General features: G+C 32.7%; 1 protein-coding gene across 1 annotated transcript in view; it reads left to right on the top strand.

The window, feature by feature from the left end:
• Positions 1–1,680: 1,680 nt before the first annotated feature.
• LOC123713153 (calcium/calmodulin-dependent protein kinase kinase 2) overlaps positions 1,681–13,360 on the top strand; it is an 83,598-nt gene continuing 71,918 nt past the window's right edge. The window contains exon 1 of the mRNA XM_045666693.1: positions 1,681–1,790. Coding sequence (XP_045522649.1) covers positions 1,761–1,790 — 30 coding nt within the window. The 5' untranslated portion in view covers positions 1,681–1,760. The remainder of the gene's footprint in view (positions 1,791–13,360) is intronic.

Raw genomic sequence — 13,360 nt, forward strand, 5'->3', positions numbered from 1 at the left:
GTGTACTTTTTCTGAGGTTAAGACAAAACTTTTCTACGACAACAATCTTGCTTTGAAAGAATAGGATTATTATACAATTCTACCACCTTTTAAATTAGCAAAAACACTTAGGCTCCAGTTTGCCAACATTATTTGTATTTTGAAACTTGGCAACTAATTGTAAAGTTATTCATATTACACATACTACGTGAATAACGTAAAACAGTATATATCATATAAAATAAACCAAAAAACAGTAGCTTTGTAGCCTTAAATAGGCGCTTATCAAAAACTTAATATGGCGCCTAGTAGACAGAACCGGCGATTCCAGAAAATTGCTGCCAAAACCAGAGGACCACTCCAGACCACCACAAGCCACAATCTAATTTAAACTCATAGTGTCTTTCATAATTTATGTATCGAGTAGGTATATTGTAAGTTATTAATTTTAATTATTGTACATGAGCCTTGATATCACATTAATAAATGTAATTAATAAAAATATATACCATAATAATATAATTATATCAGTTCAATGTAGATAAATAAGCCGCTACATAAATTCAGATCTATTACTAAGTAGTAGCATTATGAATTTGTTTCCTTGAAAGTTCAAGTTTAAAGTTATGAGTAACAGATAGAATGTTACATGTATGCGGAAGACGGATTTTACCAAATGATTCACTATTATATCTGTACACTAATAACAAAAGCTCATGAATTATGTGTTTAAGAAGATATTTGCTAATTTGCCATAAAGTCTTACTCTAAATATGTTTCAAAAACTTGCCCTATACTTGGATATTTTTTTATTTTTTGTCATTTGTGTACAAAAGTTAACTAAATTAATAAAAATATTTTGCATTTGATTGACGCTTTATATTGCCTAGTTAGTATATCTCATCTGTAAAGGAAACTTCATAAACATAAACCAACTTTGTTAATATATTCCTTATTCCGAAAAAAAAAGGAAGTTATGTGCCGATGATGAGCAAGCTGAGTTCTTAACAGTAACATCAAAAAAATCTTTGCTTGCATCATGGCTCATATCCTACAGTACTATTTCTGTTTTACAAGCGAGTAAAACATACTGTAGCTCGAAAACTTGTTAATTTCTCTAGCAAGGAGTGAAATTGTAAGTTTGCAACTCTCACTGCATTCCACAAACTTTATACTTATTAACGTAACTCCTTGTTTATATATTTATTGCAATTTAACCCCCCCCCCTCCTCTCGTCAGTAAAGTAAGTAAAGCTCTCAAGAGCCGAAAATGCATTTATTTTACAAGCATAGACCATGTGAGGGTAATATGTGTAAATAATTACTGTTGACGTTATTAACAAAAAAGAAAATTAAAGAAACTCATTTCCCTTCCACCTTTGTCTTTACGTAATATTTGAATGGCCACTTTGTACAAGAACAAATTCTAAAAATTTACAAAAAAACTTTAATTTTTACTACGCAGGCGATACAAAGGAATTGTAGTAAGTCATTAACCAAGATCTTTTATTTAGGATTATGCATAATATATTCCACGATAATTGAAATTTTCCGGACACCGGGTGCCGAATTCAACTTAAAATAAATCAGGGTAAAAACTTGTAAGTTAATCGTTGTATTTAAATAAACCTACCTTGCGTTGTCATGGCAACGCTACGGCGCGCGCAGTCGCTACGAAAGCGTGAAGCGAGATAGTCGTGTCTTGTGTTAATAAACAAATTTCGACGTAAACAATACTTTTTGGTGTTACATTTGTCCGTCTGTTTGTTTGTGGCATGTTTGATGGCGAAGGAGGTTAAATGCGAGGGAAATGTAAGTCATTTAAAGCCTTTAATAGGCCCTAGATGTAAATGATAGGTCGAGATAATTTTGGAGTGCTAAACATTGTTAGCTTAAGGTGTTTTCAAAAAGCAATAACTTAGTAATGATGAATAACACTTGTTTCTTTTGTGCGCTTCGTTTGAGTAACATTATTCTTTTTTTTAACGTGCATGAAATAGCTGCCATTGATCAAAAAGCAAGTGTTCAATATCCATATAGATAAACGAATTGATAAGGTCCATAAATAAAACCAACCTTTATAAATGACCTTGTTCTATACAAATAACACGGTTGAATTCTGAAATAAAAGAAGAAAATCGTTCTTGTTTTATGTTGTCTTTGTGAAGGCTAATTAATTAGTTACAAAGTAAATTATACTTGACAAATAGATAATATCAAATTATCACATGACACAGGTCTCTCTAAAGGTCACGAGGGCGAAAATATGTCGTATTACGTAAATTATTAAAATACAAAGTATTATAAGTACAAGACAAGACACCTTTTGTTTATACCTATAGCTGAATTTGAGCGTATAATCTAAACCAGAGCCTCAAACACACAAAGGAAATATCAATTTTAGACAATGTTTCATTACATGAATGTAATGTATTGAGAATTCATTCACAAAGATAGTAACGCATTGTTACAATAAAAGTAAAATAATATAAATACTGTAAAATTCCTGACATAGACAAGTTTGTGATTATTGATCGCTGATATATACAAACAATTAGTTGAAGATGTTTTTTTTTCACAGAGCGTGATAGAATGATTTTTATACGCATAAAATAAAACTTTATACTTCAACACTAGATGGTACCAATAAGCAAAATTTATTCTAATGAATGGCTCGTAATATATTTACTTAATACACTTTTAAAACCCCAATGAAAAACATTGCCAGCGCTATGAAGCAAAACGCATAAATCCAGCAAAACCTTGACTCCGTTCATCTACTATTCCATTTTTATTTAATATAATAATAAACCGTATTATTTTATCAGGAATGCTGAGGATACGCCTGCGTACCAGAATAATTTGTTATTAATATTATTTTATACAATTTAATGTATGTTATATCAGCTATAACTATGAAATTATACTTTAGGAGGCTTTGGTACGAGATCGCCTTTTTTCTCGATGTTGCGCTACTGCTTGCCAACTGGCCACTCAAATTTTGCTTATCTCTCCACGTCGTCTTATCTAGCATCCCATGTTTTCCCTCGAACTGTGTTCCACTTTCATTCTGTCTAGGTAGGACAGACACGTCTTTTTTTATAAAAATGGGTTAACGTTCAACTGATATTAAGTGATACCACACACCATGGACAACGGCCTTCCGACATCATCTCACAATAGCAGACGGCTCGCGAGTACATTGTCGGCCTTTTAAGAAATGCCTTTTTTTCTTTTGGCCTCTCCAATAATTGGGTTGTTATTTGTTATTCTACGGAGCTGCTTTATATCTGTTTTTATTGGGCCTAATAATATACCGAATTATAATTCTAATTAAATGTGTTTAACAAATGTTACAGTATAGTCACACATACTGTTACATAAAAAAAAATCTCAACTTTTTAATTATTTTGAATTTGGAACACGTATATTATTTTAAAAACTTCTTCATGTTCAATATCAAATAACAATATGAAATGGGGTGTTAAAGAAATTGGATTGCAGTGATCGCCTTGCACAAAGCCGTTGGTCATATTCCAGACACTTGAAAAGCTTGGAATCAGCCGTATATTCGTATATCGTACTATCAACAAATACAACAACACTTCGTCTGTTGAAGACCAGCAAAGATCAGGGCGACCGCGTGCTATTAGAACTACAAAAGCTTTTAATGCTGTTAAATGTTGTTCGAAACTCCATTAGGAAGCGAAAAATCTTATCGCAAGAAATGAAGATTCCCGTTATGATTCTGACGCGTTTAAAAAACAAAACCTGGAGTTCGCTGCATATCGTAGATATACAGGATATGCCCTATATCAAACTTTACAAAGCAAAAGGTGTATGATCACAGTTCTTAAGAAGCTGCTCAAGTGGTCGAAGGGGTGGTCATCATCCTGCATCCTTTTGTGAAAAAGGAGTAAAAACTGCAGCCAAAGTGTATCAAGATACACTTTTAGATCATGTTGTGAAACCTCTCAGCAATACACTTTTTAAAAATATACCATGGATTTCCAGCAGGCTTCTGCACCTGGTCACAAGATACGATCTATCCAAGCCTGGCTTGAAACCAACGTTCCGGACTTTATAAGAGCTGACGACTGGTCCTCATCTAGGCCTCAAACCTTTACACTTTACAAATTATAATCAGTTTTAGAGGCAAGAAGTGGCGAAATTTCCCTTGGAAACAGTGCGTCAATTCGTAGATTCGTGGCCAAAGGTGACAATTCCGAATAGAAATTTTATTTTATGTTTTGCTAAGACATTAATAAATATGTAGGTATAATAATATTACATTACCCCGTTAAAACATGCATTTTCATTTGTACCAGATCTTTTAGCTGGTAGATTCTAAGATTTTTTTAGGGACCGTAAGACTTAAATAAAGGGTGTTCGATATAGTATTGTCTTTTGTTAACAGAGCTTTTACACATTCAGAAAACCACCGTTTGATCACCGATCACCGTGACCACGCACGCTGTAAAGCACGCGAAACGTCGGAAAATTTAAAATTATGTTAATAATTATAAGTTTCTAATAATAATCCGTTTAAAAAGTGTTTTCTTAAACGGTTTTCTATTAGTTTATTCAAATGTTAATTTTCTATATATTAAAAATAATTTAATTTTAAAAAGAATACAATCGAAAATAAAATACTACAATAAAAATAACAAAGAATATGTAATAGTTTCTTTACGAACGCAGTTTTTTATTTTAGTATAGCGACCAAGTGACTGGACAACTATAGACTTTACTTTTAAAACTCGATTTCTGTTAAATTGTGACTACTGAAAGTTATCTTAAAAGTAAAAGAACCTCACAAATCTCCTCTGGGCTGTGTAGTTAACACGCGGTGGCCCTGGGTCCGATTTCATGAAGAACAAAACTATAAGTACTAGTAAAGTTTCGCGGGATATCAGCACTGTTCAAAAGAAAGGCTCTAGCTCGGAGGTGCATGCTCCTATTTGCCCCTTCTTTTGCTCAGACGATTTAATAAAAAATATTGACAAAACTAAAGGTCAGATTAACATATATTTGTATATATTCGTCCTCATGGAATACTGACTGTCGGCAGTATTTTTAAATTTAATTTAACTATTTTTAAATTTTTTGCAAATTAAACACTTAAATACAATAAAATATACCGTTTACAATACTTTACTGCAAAAGTTATTGAGGTACTTTTTCCAGTATTTGAAAAAAAATGTTTCCCGGGTTTGATACACGAAAGCATGCTATTTGGACATTTTTCTTTAAATGGACACCTGCATCTGTAACGTTTGTGTTTTAACTTTATTCATTGTAATATTTTATATTACAATATTTATTTATTGTAATATTTTATATTACAACATTTATTTATTGTAATATTTGATATTACAACATTTATTTATTGCAATATTCGATACATAACAAATTACTTTAACTTGTGCTGTCAACAAATTAACGGAATTGGGTAACTTTCATGAAAGTAGCCATGTGAGGATCGGAACTTGAGCAAATGGGTTCATAAACTGTTATCTACAATTTATCTATCCAGATCTAAGTCGTATAATAAAGTTTTGTAAGGTTTCTTGTAAACTCCAAATGGGATGTTCACAGATGTTACTTACTACAGAGTCGTATTTGCTACGGCGTAGAAGAATGTTTCGATTGTCGCAGTCACGGCAAAATGTATAACAATATTTATTGATATTCATTTAACTACGCAATAATTGTATTAAATATACTTTAAGTGAGGTAGGAATTTCGTATATTCTTCTTTTAAATAGCCCAAAATTGCAGATAACAAAATTTAACTGTAGTGTACCATCTAATAGTTTTATTATTGGCGACTTTACGTCTTTCCGGTTGGTGTGTAAAATTTCAAAATGAATTCTAAGTAGTGAATGATTGTAATGTGTGTATGATTCGTGTATTTTTATGGCTTCCGTGGGCCGATTACATGATTTAAGTCAAACGGTTCGAAACTTTCCAAGAATTAGCCACAAATGATCTTTATACTCCTTGTAAATAAATACATTAATAAAGACTTAAATACGGATGTCGGAATTGGCTCAGACATCAGCAATAAAGCACCAAATACAATTTAATTAATAATTTAATCAATAAAAATAATAGAAGTGAGGGAGAGAGTCCGTGCACCTCGACGCAACCAGAGAAATGCGTGCCGATATTTTATTTAATATTTTTTTGCGACTTTCCGTATTTTTAAAAACATATAAGACGCCTAATAGCCTATCAGACAGATCTGTGCCCGAGAAGCTAAGATGCAGGTGAGTGTCTAGTCTGATCTTTCTTAAAAAGGGGCTTATTTAAACAAGGCCTGGTGGGATAATATATATTACAAAGTCCTAATAATATCTAGGTCAAACTATATCATGTAGAACATTGAAGTTGTGATTAAACTAAAATTTCATTAAACGCCTGATGCGTGAGTAATGATATTTTCTCAAGAGCTTTAACGAAGGCTTATACAATCCAGCCCTGTTAAGTGACGTGAAACGGGGTTATCATTGATATCTTGAGGCCGTGTTAAATTTCCGAGCCGATACCTATTCCACGTGCATTACCACGTGCAATCTTGAATGATAGGAACAACGTCATTTTAAATATTGTTTTTCTATTATAGAATATATTTGTAAATACATTGTCTTCTCATGCGATATCATACTCAGTATTAACTATGTTTGCTGTTTAATTAGCAGTGTTGGCCCCACCGTGCGACTGTCATCCTGGTCATAGAATCGATCACCGGCTGTGCATAATAGACTTTTTTATTTATGCAAGGAAAACTCTATGAGGGCAGGGCATCTCTGAAATCCAGAAACATATATGTCATAGGTGAAGAACGTAAGGCTGGCGTTGATGACTAGGTTACTTATGTAGAAAATGAAAATTATCAAAGAAACGCATGTAATCTGAGCCCATGACCAAGGATTGTAGCGCCACTGAATTATTGAAGTAAAACTTCTTTATCAACGTTGGAAGAAAATTTACCGTCACATTTTTGGATTATGCGTCACATTTTTCCGTTACGTGCCATCTTTTTTTTGTCCTTACCACGATTGATTCGATGTAAAAAATGTACTGTACTGTAAAATTTGTATACGAAAGATGACCATCGCTGATTAAGCATACTTGCATAATTATTACAGCTTTAATCATTTTAATAACTACTGCGAAAACCACATACATACAACTACAGTTATGTTACTACTACGTTTACATTAAAAATTATAGATAACATTTATCAATTATATTGTAGCGCCCACAACTTCTCTTGCTATGAATTCGTGTATTTATAACACGTAAATCTAAACCGTTCTCTGGTATCATACGTCTCTTTAAAATTAGCAAATAAAAATCAGTTTGTTAATGTTTAAGTTTATTGGTAGTAGGAATGATAGTAAGGAAATGCGCATATTCCACAGACTACATACTCCTCTGTCGCACTCTTCATTTCTGAAGGTCGTCACACAATTCCCTCTACTTTACACTGTCTTCGGCAAGCCTCTGCACCTGGGTGATAGTGACCCAGGGTTTAAACCTTAAAGGGCCTTTTACTCGGTCGGTCCGGCGAGTAAGAGATCTCCCTCGGGATCTATTTTTCTGGACCACTATGTACTATTGTGTCAAAGTATCAGAAGACGAGTTTTTACGTGTAACCGTTTTAGTAGGACACATTTGGTTTCTTACCTGTTCAGGAAATATAGACTATTACTACATTTCGATTACTTTTTTTTAATATACTTGCGGTCGTTGGAGCGCGCCCGCGCTTTCATTCTAAGTTAATAAAGTTATGAGTTTATCACGAGTCACGAGTTCAATGCAATTTGTCTGTGGTTTTAATTTACTTGAATCTATGAAAATTATTTATGTTAAATGTTTATTGAGGCACAAAATTAGTTTATCTTGATATTCAAGTTTAATTACTGAGTGTAATAAGTAAGCTTCGTGATTTTTTTTCTATATAATATGGTTTCAGTTCTAATATAGTGATTCACGAACATTAGCAATAATGTAAAGTGTATTGATGAATCTGTATCCTTAAAACACTTTGCCGTAAAATCCATTCTTTACTACAAAATTTTATAGATTTTAACGAGAGCGAGGCTCGCGGGATTGCTCTTTCATTATTCAAACACGTTTTAGAGTATCTGCTATTAATATTTTATGAGCGAGAAAATTGACAAATTATATTGAAATTTTATAATGTATTTATTAACATTAATTATTTATCAGATTTTCTTTAATAGTTAGATTACATTAGATTTTTTTAGGTTTATATAATTCGCATGTTTGTAATGAATTTAATAAACGATACATCGTTTACTATACAAATTAAATAAATAATTCGTGTCATTACAATTAGTTTGTATTTACGTCTGCTACGTTTTAGTAAGTAAAGTAGAAGTTTTTAACCGACATTAAAAAACCGAAGGAGGAGGTTATAAATTTAACGTTAAATTTAAATCAATCTAGCTCTTGATGTACTAGCATAGAAATAATTTTATTTTCATATTCACACCCAGTATATATAGTACATATATACTTACTTATTACGCTGGCTTTGCGACTCAAAAAGCGTCTTGGATTTGAATAAATAGATTCATGCCTTAAAACAAATAAAAACAAATATAACAGCTTTTCATTCACATTTGATGAAGTTTTTAATTGAATATTCCTGTCGTATGTTTGCTTTTCCGCCTAAAACGAACCACTGAAAGCTTGCAATACACACGAGGCTTTGTCAGTTACAAAATGGAATTGTAATTATCTTTAAAGAGATTTAAACATTCAATAGAAGATTAGTACATCTTACTATTGATGACTGTTATCAATAATTTATTAAATTTTTCAATATACTAACCAATTACTTTAGTAATTTAACTCAAATCCTATTTATTTATTTCGTAACCCTAATGTTAAGATAAATTATATATCACAAAAACAAACAAACTAAAGATATAGCCAAAGATAGAGTACATATAAAACAAACATAATTTATTTGTTCTATAAGGGGGGATGCTCCATTTTGTAAGTTAAAATTTGAATTTGATCATTTTAGAAATGGCAACCTGATTTCCATTTTGTAAATTCTAGAACCATGTTGTCATGGTTGATCAATGAAAATGTCAATAAAAATTATTTAATACATTTAAATAAGTAATACCTAATTCGGCCTGTCTTGTGTGATGGATGTGAAAGTGAGGATAATGTACGTGTATGATTAATAATTATCCAATCCAATATATTTCCGACTTTTGGACTCCAAAAGAAGTTGCCCCTCAACCGCACTTGGAGCGAGCGAACATCATCCCCTATAGTTATTTTTAAAAAAAATGTGTGCGTGTACTAGTGTACACACGTCAGAAGTGAAACTTCTTTATGACCTTATTCTCGAAAAATTATCTACTATATGCAACTTTACAGAAATTGGTTCAATAAAATTACATCAGATAAAGTTTAACAAAAATCTTTTATTATCATAGACATGAATACAAATAATACAATTATTTTATTTTGCCTTACCTACTATAAGATTATTACAGAATTTCATTAATTCTAATAGAATTATTACTATCATTGTTATCATTATTATATATTTTTGTTATGGACAAGAAAAAGCTGGCGCGTAACCGAAAAATGTGAAGGTAAATTTTTATCCAACGCCGATAAAGAAGGTTCACTTCAATTTAATTATTCTTTTAACTGTATTAAATGAGCCTATTCGATGAATCAAAACTTTGTGATGCAACGTGTTTTAATTTATTTATAATAATTGTAATGTTTCAAAAATGACTCAATTTTATCTCACAACGCTTATATTGGACGTTTAAATAATGTATGAGCAATCTCTCCGTTAAATAGGGCTATTATTTAATATTTTGAATTACGTTACTTAATTGAGAACACATATTCCTTTGAATTTATCTTACAATATACTATAAAGAATAATTGTAATCGAAGACACAACACAAAGCAACACCCCAAATTTCAAAACTTGTTAGTGTCTCAATTTCGGAAGGCCGCCATCTTATATTATTTGTTTCTCATAATATCTATTTCCGGACGTTTTAAGACACAACACACGTCCGCCTACACACTTCCGGTGTACTGAGTTGTCTCTAGTGATTACTTTGAAATTCAAATCTTTTGGAAGTTTTATTGGTTTAATCCCGTTCTTATATCAGAGAAAGAAGAAACTCTTGAGAAATACCAACGCTATGTCTAGACTCTGACTTTTACCCTCATTGACTAAAATTAATTAATTAATTTTAATGTCAACTTCAATAATATTGTATATTTATATTGGTGTGGGTTGACGCGAGAAATAAGAATCCTTATTTCTACTTTACTTAGATAAAGAATATTAAAACAGGCTACATTAAGATTCAATTGAACTCCCAAGAATCAGGTCTTAGCGAAGGTAATATTGATTAAGAAACGGAACAGCTACTTCGATCGATCTAGCGATACTAAGCAAGCTCAACGAATTCCACGAACCCAGGTATAAAACGAACATCTAACCAGAACGATATACCAACTGTATATTTACGAAGGTAATGTTATAATAGTATATAAATAGCAAAATTCTTTCAAAGACTATGCTTACACATTTTCTTTATTACAGACTGAATGCCATCTATTCTTACTATACATTATTGTACCCAACATTATTTGTGTTAGGTGGGGATGGAATTCCCAACTTGTTTCTTACTTATTGTAATGAATTTCAGTTCACACTGTGTCCTTAAAATCTTGAAGGGGTGGTGAGCAACCCAAGTTTTCTTAAAGAACATAGTTTCTTTGTATGCGTCGGTGAAGGCTATGTTTGTTTGCGATACCAAGGGCCAGAATCAATCTGTTGCACAGATCCCCGCTGACAAAGATATTACACTGAATACTGTCTCCGACACTCTCGACGTCTTTATACGCGGTTTGGGTTCACAACAGTCATATTGTTTACATTGGTTTTTCTTCACCCTAATTTGAGTTCATTAATACATAACCTTTGAACTCATGTTTGAAAGTTGTCTCCTCCTTTAAAAAATCGGATAGTATGACAAAATTTTTGAATAGTATAATGGAGCAAATACATAGAAAATTCGCATGAAATTATCATTAAGAGACTTTGAGTATAGAATATGAGCTGAATTATAGACTATCACGTCAAATAAAAAAAACCGTAAGATATTTATCCGGCAATTTTTATTTATTTAGACTATGGCTCTGAATGGTGCCTTGCTGCTGTTGACTCATCACAATGAAGCAACGCGATTAGGATTCTAAGTCAAACGTTTTATAATATATGTCTCGTAGTTAAACAAACATATGAGACTAAATTGTTATCTAAATGGGTGAGAATTAGCATTGAGATTAAATTCAAAGCTGGGCTTCAAAGTTTTCAGGAGTACACAATTTGAATGGTATATATTCATTACAACACAGGTTAAAACCAGGATATTTAAGGACTGACGCCTCATAGAATTAGGATATAAGGGACACATTAGCATTTCTACCTGTTGTGCAATCAAGCATTGATATATTTTAAGTACGATAACAGTATGCTTTATCATATATCTCGGAGCAATGGCGCTGGTATCGGTTGTCATTTTTATAATAATAATAATGACTATGAAGTATCGAATTATTATCGACCATAGTATAATCGTTAATTTATAGATCAAGCAACATACATGTGTAACACTGAAATTGTTTAGAACTGGCCAGTTAGAAACTTTTTTGAATTTAACAAAACCCAATGTAGTATATTGCATTCATTTGTCATTTGTTTTTTTGTGAATTGGCGGCAAAACTAAAACTCTTGTTACACGTGAAAATGAAGCTGACGCGAGAAAATTTTCAGTCAATGATTTATTATAACTTTCCTTGTCGGTTTACTCAACAATAAACCTATGATAGGCTGCGATTAGCATTTCTTAATGAAGCCCCATCTCGTGCCACTATTTACAATTGGTTTAAAAAGTTTAAGCGTGGACGTAGCGTCCAATCTTATTGATGATTCGCGTGAGGGACGTTCTTTAACAGATACTACTGAAGATAACATCAGTGCTTAGGCGTCAGGAAACTTTGTACCAGATGGATTCTCCATACTTTAACCGACTACCAGAAACACCATCGCATGGACAGGTGTCGGCAAATGTTAGATAAGTTCAACGGCGGTGACTCAAATACTGTATTCGACTTCGTTACAGGTGATGTAAGCTATGGGATATATTGCTACGAACCCGAAACCAAAAGATAATCAGCTCAGTGGGTATTTCCTTTCGAGGATCGGCCAACTAAGGTAAAGAAAGTAAGAAGTCAAGGAAAAAATATGATTGTCTCATTCTTTGGTAGGAAAGGTAATTTTGCGACTGTTGTACTAGAAGATGGAAGGTCAATTACTGCAGACTGGTATGTCAATCGCTGTTTGCCTGTTGTCTTGGAAAAAAATCGAGAGTAGTGCCATGAAAGCAAAATCCACCTTCACCTCGACAATGCTTCAGCGCACTCCGCAAAATGGAATGTTAAATATTTGACTATGGCAGGTGTTGAGGTAATGAGTCATCCGCCATACAGTCCTGACCTGCGACTTTCATGTATTCCCAAGAACCAATGATAAAATTCGAGGTATTCGCTTTACGAGCCCTGAAGATGCTGTTTCACCGCGTACGAAAATGCCTTAGAAGAGACCTCTAAGGAAGAATGGGCCCACTGCTTTTCTCAGTGGTTCCATCGAATGCGACGAAGTGTAGATCGGAACGGATCTCCGTTCCTCTCCGTTTCTCTACTTCGAAAAACAATAAAAGTATTGGCAACTTTCTACATTAAGGCGTTTTTCATTTTCTACACATTTTCAGTGTTACCTAGGTATTACTAAAGACTATCAAAAATTCTGTTAATCTATAGATTTATTAATATATAAATCTAATAAACTATATAAATGTTTTGAACCAGTTTAATTTTGATGTTATTAAATTATAATAAAAATGACAGCCAATACCAGCGCCATTGATCGACATAATTATTTAACTATATTATATAAAATTCAAACATTTTCTAACTAATTTAAAAACATAGTTCAATATAATAAATAAGATCTCTGATATATGTCGCAGATTCAACGCGAATAATAATTGCAATTGTGTTACTACCGTCGACCGACATTATAACTTAATATTTAAACACAGTCACTGCGCACGTTCGGCGCAGGCGCCGATCAGAGAGCTACTACCGTCTGAACTCAACGATCGATTCAACTTACAACCTGTAAGATTGCGTGGTATTACCATTCTAATAAAACGAATGGCGTAGTGTTCGTTTATTACGTCATCTCTGACATATATATAATAAAACTTGAATAGGCAGACATATTA

Source organism: Pieris brassicae, chromosome 8 (genome assembly GCF_905147105.1).
Source record: "Pieris brassicae chromosome 8, ilPieBrab1.1, whole genome shotgun sequence".
Taxonomy (NCBI): Eukaryota; Metazoa; Arthropoda; class Insecta; order Lepidoptera; family Pieridae; genus Pieris; species Pieris brassicae.